Source organism: Ascidiella aspersa, chromosome 1, assembly GCF_963924565.1.
Source record: "Ascidiella aspersa chromosome 1, kaAscAspe10.2, whole genome shotgun sequence".
NCBI classification, from domain to species: domain Eukaryota; kingdom Metazoa; phylum Chordata; class Ascidiacea; order Phlebobranchia; family Ascidiidae; genus Ascidiella; species Ascidiella aspersa.
This window is the reverse complement of record NC_139447.1, coordinates 36,320,404-36,328,240: the sequence shown is the minus strand read 5'-3', so window position 1 is coordinate 36,328,240 and position 7,837 is coordinate 36,320,404. Positions and strand designations below refer to the sequence as shown.

Here is a 7,837-nt window from a genome sequence, read left to right as displayed (position 1 = left end):
GGAACATAAATAAATTTATTTTAAACTTAAATATGGATCCCGGCCAGTAAACCACCACCTCCAATTTTGTACCACCTCTTTCTCTACGGGGGAGACAAGTCTCGCGTGTGCAATGTTGTCAATCATGTCGGAATTGCACTACAATGGTTAGACGGGGGCGAATTTTGGGCGAAGATCGAAAAAGTAAAAACACACGAATAGAAAACCGAAGCACTTATTTTACGCGATGTTTCAAATGGGGGACTTTCCCGAATCTCTACGTTGTGCTTCTAACGTCCATTTTGTTTGCTTCGTTTCGGGTAGGGCAAATAACGGCTTCAAAAAATTTACAGCTCCTCTTTTTTCTCGGCATCTTCTGCCTTCTTCTCTTCGTCTGCCTTCTTCTCTTCTTCCGGTTTCTCTTCTTTCGCCTCTTCATCTTTTTTCACTGCTCGGGAAAAAAATAATTTGATAAAACTTCACCCCAAAGTTCTCTTTTCAGTGTTTTTTTAATCCAAACCTAAAAAAATAAAAAAGTGGTTGAATTACTATTGTCATATCGTCTTTTTAGGATTGATTCTCTTCATTTTACGCCCAAGAATGTATTTAATGCAGTAGTAGGTATACAGGCATGTTTTCCGAAAAGAATTTATTCATAATTACATACTTCGCAATCGAGTCAGTGGTAGATGCATTGTGGCAGTTCATAAAAAATAATTAATTTCACAAGAATATTCGTAGACGGCAAGACAGCAAGAGCAAATAAATGTTGAAGAATTAAAAAATTAATACTGCATGTAGCACCGCCGAATACCAGTAGGGCACAGTGTAGTAATTACAAGTGGCAGCAACTTTGTACCTGTACAAGACAATAAAAAAGCACACTAAGTGTATTAAATGTACCGCTCAGTGTTAGTGCTACAACACAATAAACACAGTTTAAGATTAACCGCCGCTAACGACCAAAGTTTGTTTTGCTACAATGTTAGTCGGACAGTTAGTGGCGCTAGATTACCACAGAGCATCACGAATCGCGAACCGCTTCACTGTTTCGTGAGTTCATCATGGCGGTCACGATACGGTCGGTCTTGTCCGAGGCCCACCAAAGACCAGTCAGGAAGAGGCTCAGAAAGAAGAGCATGCCCCACAATATATTGCCCTTGGCTGCTGCAGTGCCCAGCAAGCAAATCACAAAGGTAACAGTCAGCTGGACAATGTCCTCGTTTGTCAATCCCTCGTCATCGTCATCAAGGCATTGTTCGCCGTCTGTGACGTCACAATGCCCGCTACCCGCCGCAGACGCATGATCGGTCTTGCCATCATGCGCCACAAACCGCCCGTCACCGACTCTACGATCCGTAGCGGTTGAGTCGCGTTGCCAACCTTCTTCTTTTTCTGCTTCGGCCGGCTTCTCTTCCGGCTTCTTAACAGCGCGTTTTGGCGCCATTCGTGAGTAAATGGCAGGGTCGGGCTGGCACTGGCCGGTGACTTGGTCACGACGGAAGAAGCGAGCGCACTCGCACTTGTAGTGGCCGATCGTGTTGACGCAAACCTCGTACATGCCAAGGCACACCGCTCCACTTGCACATTCATCGATGTCTGCGCACAATAACGGGCAAAAAGGGCGTCAGGCCTTTGCGAGGCGGCCGGTGACGGTATTGAACGGTAAGGAGGAAGGTTGGACAACGTTACCCTACGACTGGACTGGTGTAGCTAACTTATGTTTGATTTCGATCGACTGAAATATTTTTTTAGACACTCTCGATCGACTGGATCTGTAAAAACTCACAAGAACACTTATTAAACATTTTGAGCGTTAATTGCATTCCAAGCCAGCGATGGAGGTAAAGTTGCAACGCTTTATTAGGCTTGTCCAGACATCAATTAGTCATTGTAATGTTCCGCTTGTGTGCGACAGCTACTTCTAATGACTTAACACGTCATATATGTTGGGTACAACGCGTTTCTATTTATTTTACGACCGCTTTCACGGGATAAATGGTTTTTTACAGTGCGACAGTTTTTTTTTTTGGTGGTAAAATAAAAGCTTTACTTTGGGTCCTTTGGCTCTAGGTTGAAATAAATTTCATGCCCTAAAAAGCGAGTGCCTGGACTTAATGGATACTAGTGTCGAAACAGTTTATTCGCGTCATCTCCAGTCGTCAAACTAAAAATATTTTAAAATCAGCTTGGAAGCATTTATAAACCACCGCACGCAAGAACTGTACACAACATTTGTTATTTAAATAGAAGCAGAATCTTGTACCGGAGTCCTAATTACAGCGGTGGGTGGAAATCACTGTTTTATTCGGTTAAATTAGGAATAAAATATGATAAAGGAAAGAGTGCCAAAATATCCATTATTTTTGTTCAAAATAGGTTTTCTTTGAAGGGTAAACGTTGTCCGAAATTGTGTTCAATTTTACAAACACTCTTGTAAACTGTCGATGGTACCAATTTGTGCGTGGTAAACTTATCATACCGTTGGGAAATAACAACAGTTTTTTGTTTGATGCTAGAAGTTAGGGTACCATCGACAGGCTATTAGCAATGTAGTTACAACTGGCGCTAGTCGCTCTACAACACAAGGTTAGTGGAGAGAACAGCTAATATAGAACATCCAACATCACATTTGTGTTTCACAATGTTCAAAAAACTACAAATGAAAGAATGGAAGATGCTTACATGCCAAACACTAAAGTTGGATCTAATTCTAAAGGTTATAAATATTCACAAGGTGGCTAAAAAGTTGTTTTGATAGGTAAGAACTACACTTGGAGAGTGGAAAATTAGTTGGGGAAGAAAATTGGAACGCGTTTAGGATGATGAGGTGGTCTTTTCAAAATACAATGACTTTAAGTTAATTTTAAAAAGTTGACAACAAGAAACACAGATTATGTGGTAGGATAAAAATGGCTGAGGGGGTGTCTAATGAAACGCGTTCTTACATTACAGAGATAAAATGACAGCTGTAAAACGCGCTTTAACATTAAAACGATGGAATGATAGTGAAAGCTACTTGTTTGGGTAAATCCCTTTAACCATTGTGGCGACCACCCTTAAGGTATTTTTAACTGCGGCAGTAACCTTGGCACATATAGGGCATCCTCATGATAGAGCCCGGGCTGCAAATATAGCAGTGTCGGTGGGAGGGGCCGAAACAGGACGAACAGAGCGCGCTACAATCTGAAACACAGCTAGAAAGGGTCAGCCATAATAATCCGGTGAATTATGGCTGCGGTTGCGGGTCGCTATTATAGGCGTTAGTCCGCTGCCTTAACGGCGGGTTAGCGTTAGCGCTATAAGGTGTGGCAACCTTGGCACATGAAAGGGTGCCTCATAATGGATCCCTGCTTGCAACTGAAGCAGTTGGCGTGGGTTGGGCCGTAGCAGCGTTCGCACATTGGATGACAGATCCACTCTGGGTAACACACGCGCACAAAACATGCGGTTAAGGTTGAGGGTAATGTACAGGTAAATAGGCGAAAAAACCTCCCCGTTATGCTCACAAGACCAATTTTTCCTTGTACTGTGTTAAACGTTGTTCCTGTAATTTTTTTGTGTTGTGTTGCAGCTATTGCTTTAAATAGTTTTAACCTTAAAGGCACTTATTCAGAATTTTGTAGCATAATGGTTGGAGGTTGTAGTTAGACGTAATAAGAATATCAAAGCCCATACAGAAGTAGGTATCATTTTGAACGTTTCGAATAACTCTTTATTCATTTTCAACTTATATTCAACATGTTATTCAGAATTATTGTTGCTGTAATTGTTTTTTGTGATATGACTGTAACGTCAGATACACAAAATTAATCCGCAGTTATTGATTTTAAAATCTGTGCCTTTTTTAAGCTTGGGGGAAGCTTTTTCACCTATTTAGCCACACCAACGGCAGTTGAAATACGTCACACGTTGGTCCAATTTCAGTGCGGTCAATTTCATTGGGAACTTACCGAATACATGCTGAGGTGGGCAAGTTGACATGCACAGCAAAGCTCAGTGATTATTTAGTGTAGGAGCGCAAGTGAAAAGTCGAAACACTTTAAAGCGAATAAGAACACCTTACACTTAATCAAGGCGGCATAACGACAAAACAACAAAGCACTGTACAGAAAACGGCGATCGGGCAAAAACAGTAAAAAATTGCACAGATCAAGAAAAAAAAACAGCCATGCAAAAACATGTTAAGCACACTTTGGCAAGATCGATTAACATTAAACACAGATCACGGCTATTCCAGTACATTGAACAAGAAAAAAATATCAAAACATTGCGTTTAAGCTGATTGGAAGTGCGTGTGTTTTTCCATTGCAGCACAAAGCGTTACATAACAAATTTACCAACTTTCAAACTGAAAAAAAAAACGGTAGAAATAACCACCTTACCTTCACACTTATAAGAGCCTTCGGTATTTACGCAGTACTGTCCGACCGGGCAAAGGTCCCTCTGTTCAACACACTCGTTCACGTCGACGCACTTGACGATTTTCTCATCCTCTGTGTCGTGTTCTTCCCTGTAACCCGGCCTACACGTCTCGCATTCAGTTTCGTTGCCTCCTTTGCAGGTCTGGCAGGTTGCGTGACACACTGGAAACATAGGTTTATAAATGGCCGTGATTGTCTAATTCTGAATAGAGGAATCAGGTGGCACGATACAAATTGTATTGATTTCTTGACTAGTTTTGAACAATCGTGCTTTATCAAGTCAAAGTATAAATCATATGATTTTGTGCGAATGCTTTTCGAGAATTCAATACAATTTGCCTTTATATAGTGCCACCTGATTCATCTATTTGGAAACAAATGGGTGGTGATTTTTTTGGAATCGTTGTTTATGAGATGTGTTGAAGCTTGCTGCAAAATTTAGGTTTTAAAAATTAGACGTAAAACCAATATCAAGGCCCATACAGAAGTAGGCAGCATTGTGAACGTTTAGAATGATAATTTTAACGTTTAATGATAATTATTTGACGTTGACAAAATGCTGCCTATTGCTGTATGGGCTTTCATATTCATTATATGACAATCACAATCTTTAGCCTATACGTTTTAATTTTTTTTCTTTTCTTAACACTTCAATAGATGACTTTTTTAGTAAATCTATATTACCTTGTCCCATATCATACAGGTTATTTTCGAAAACAAAAATTGTGGTGATTAATATTTTTCAATTTTTTTGGAAAATATTCTATAATTTTTTTGAAAATAACTGTTTATAAGATTTGATAAAGATAGTTTGGAAGTTCAAAATAACAAAATATTAATATTTTTAAAATTGAGTTTTACTTCAAAAAAATATGTCTACTTTTAACAGGGTTTTACATTACAAAAACGTGTGTATGTTTAATAGGTTTTTTATATAAGGTTATATATTGAAAATATATAGCTTTATAATTTTAAACATGGTAATTATTCTGTTAATCCAAATATCTATTGTTAAATTTTAACCAGTGAGTTAGATTTTTATGTGAAACTACTAAAAATAAAATAGGAAAATTGGGTACACACGTGAACATTGGATGTAGGTGTCATTGGAAAAAGTCTGGAAATGTCTTTCTCCACATTCGTTGCACATGTCACCACCGTAACCCTCGTCACATTTGCAATTGCCAGCACCCTCTTTGTCGCCAGCCCCCTTAAAAGAATAGAAAATGTTTAAATGTGTCTTTTTTGAAGGCATTATACACTACATGTGCAACCCAATCAAAAATTGCCGGAATAGGATCTTATAAACATATTTTTTAGTAAACATTACATTAGTAGTTGTCACATTTTACCATATGTGAGCTTAAATTCAGTTGCCAAGTCGAATAAAAACAAATAATAAAACAATATTCAAGAAGTGAATCCTTATAAAGTAAAGATAAACATTTACAGCATGTCGGCAAATTCCAGCTTACCTCACAAGTTCCCCTTCCAAAACAGATTTTGCCTCCTTCTTTCGGGCAAGCTGTAAGTTTTTAACAAGCGGTTAATAGTGTGCTTTACACACAAACAAACATGGTTGATTAAGTTTTAAATTTACCTGTGCAGTTCTCACCGAAATGGTCGTCTGGGCAACAAACTGAAAAAACAATATAATAAAGTGGTTAAAAGGCATAACACACACACATTAGAGCATTTATATTGTATGTACATACCCTCAGCTTTCTTTACACAAAGGTAGTCATGGAGGGCTTGATCGTCTTGCCTGCAAAATAACCAAGAGCCTCAAAAATTCATTGACATAATTTAGATTTAAATTTAGAACATTTTAAGCACAGAAATGACAACCCAAAGATACAGCTTGCAATAAAATCCTCCTTGAGCTAATTGTTTTTTTTTTGGTTAACCCTTCCTAGAAATACATTTACTATCTGTAATGTGGGAATAATGCTTGTGGGCGTAGTAGAAACGCAAGTTTAAGTTAATTTAAGTAACAATTTGTAAAGCAACATTTAAAACAAATGGCACATATAAAATGTCAACATGAGTTAGGGCTACTTGCAATGAAGGTTAAATAGTTGACCAATGGTAGTAACAGTCAAATCACAGGGTTTGAAAAAACTTGTCCAAAACCTAGTAAATATCAAAAGAATCAAAGTTACTTAGAAACGAATGTATTATCGTACATAATTATCATATCATATGATACATTTCAAAATATATACATAATGTAAATAGTTCATAAATGAATGTTTTGGTTATTTTCATATTGTGAAACATAAAACATACAACTAAAGAGACTTACAGTTTCTTGTACCAATGTTCAACGTCATCTTCTCTCTCTTCAAGTATTTTATTGCAGTGAAAGTTGTCTTTTGTACAGGCTTCGTCCAGTACCTCAATCAGGCGCGTCTCGCTTTCAACATATTTTCCCAACTTCTTTTCTTCCCAGTCTACGTCTCCACCACCAAAGTTTTTGCGCTTCGATTTGTCTAGTCCCTATGAATTAACAAACACTCTGTGGTTTACATTTACTACTCTTTTTTGTGGAGTCTATGAATTTTACCTAATCACGGTTTATTATGACAAACTCACAGTTAGTTTTACAACAATGCACCATACATTTTAGGCAAGATATTCTGTTATCATTGCCTAGTGCAAGTTCTGAATTAAGTAACTATTTTCAAATGTGCAAATGATGTACCAATATTTCAAGGATCAATTGGAAAAATTCAGATAAATTTATTTTGAAAATTTATTGAAAAAAACCTATGACGAAAAAATAAAGCAATGGGGTAAAGAAACTGTGATTCCCTTTAAATATGCAATTACTCATTTGGCTTACCTTTAGAATCCCTTGAACTAAGTCGCGGCAACCTTCACAGGCAGTTTTGGCTTGAACTGGCGTCGTGTAAGTTAAGGCCATGATTGTCAATGAAAATAAAATTAACTTTAGTGAGTGGTCCATAATGATGAGTCTCAAGTAAAAAAATTATGTACAAACATCTACAATATATATTTCTGAAAATGATGTTAAAGTAATGTTTAAAAAGATATGGTCAAAATTAACCTAATAAAACAATACCTTTATTAACTTTATCTGTTATTTTACAGATTTACAAATGGGTTGTACTTTGATTTTCTGTTATTATACTTAAATATAGGTCGGCACTGTGTAACTATAATAAAGCTAAATCAAAAATCTGCAACTGTAAAAATTTAAAAGCAACACAAAAGTTAACACCTGAAGTGATATTCATCCAGAAAATTAAAATAAAATCAACTACTATTTAAATATTGAGATTACTAATTGGTCCACTAGCACTGCGGATGAGTTACTTATCAATGTGTAAGCTAATTTTAAAATAAGTACAATTTAAAAAGTAATTAAGCATGTAAAAATGTTTCGCGCACATATTTTGCAGGTGAATTGT

At 37.1% G+C, this 7,837-nt stretch overlaps 1 protein-coding gene across 2 annotated transcripts; it reads right to left on the bottom strand.

Annotated features, from left to right (window-relative positions):
• On the bottom strand, nucleotides 1-7,419 carry LOC146170305 (protein disulfide isomerase CRELD1-like). Of its 2 annotated transcripts, none has more exons than XM_083383285.1 (8): nucleotides 7,249-7,419; nucleotides 6,709-6,902; nucleotides 6,119-6,168; nucleotides 6,004-6,042; nucleotides 5,879-5,928; nucleotides 5,487-5,613; nucleotides 4,365-4,565; nucleotides 1-427 (listed from the first exon to the last, which is right to left on the bottom strand). In XM_083383285.1, the coding sequence occupies exons 1-8, from the start codon at nucleotides 7,369-7,371 to the stop codon at nucleotides 327-329; spliced, it is 885 nt and encodes a 294-aa protein (XP_083239411.1). In that variant the 5' UTR covers nucleotides 7,372-7,419; the 3' UTR covers nucleotides 1-326. The 2 variants fall into 2 exon arrangements, with proteins under 2 accessions (XP_083239411.1, XP_083239410.1); XM_083383284.1 differs by lacking the exon at nucleotides 1-427 and adding an exon at nucleotides 666-1,578.
• Nucleotides 7,420-7,837: the final 418 nt, after the last annotated feature.

What these genes read in the sequence shown, in the direction of transcription:
- LOC146170305 (XM_083383284.1), bottom strand. Translation starts at nt 7,371, where the DNA reads ATGGACCACTCACTAAAGTTAATTTTATTTTCATTGACAATCATGGCC. An exon ending in TTGTGTAAAGAAAGCTGAGG is followed by an intron (nt 6,043 to 6,118) that starts GTATGTACATAC and finishes TTGTTTTTTCAG; the next exon opens with TTTGTTGCCCAGACGACCAT. An exon ending in TTTCGGTGAGAACTGCACAG is followed by an intron (nt 5,929 to 6,003) that starts GTAAATTTAAAA and finishes AAAAACTTACAG; the next exon opens with CTTGCCCGAAAGAAGGAGGC.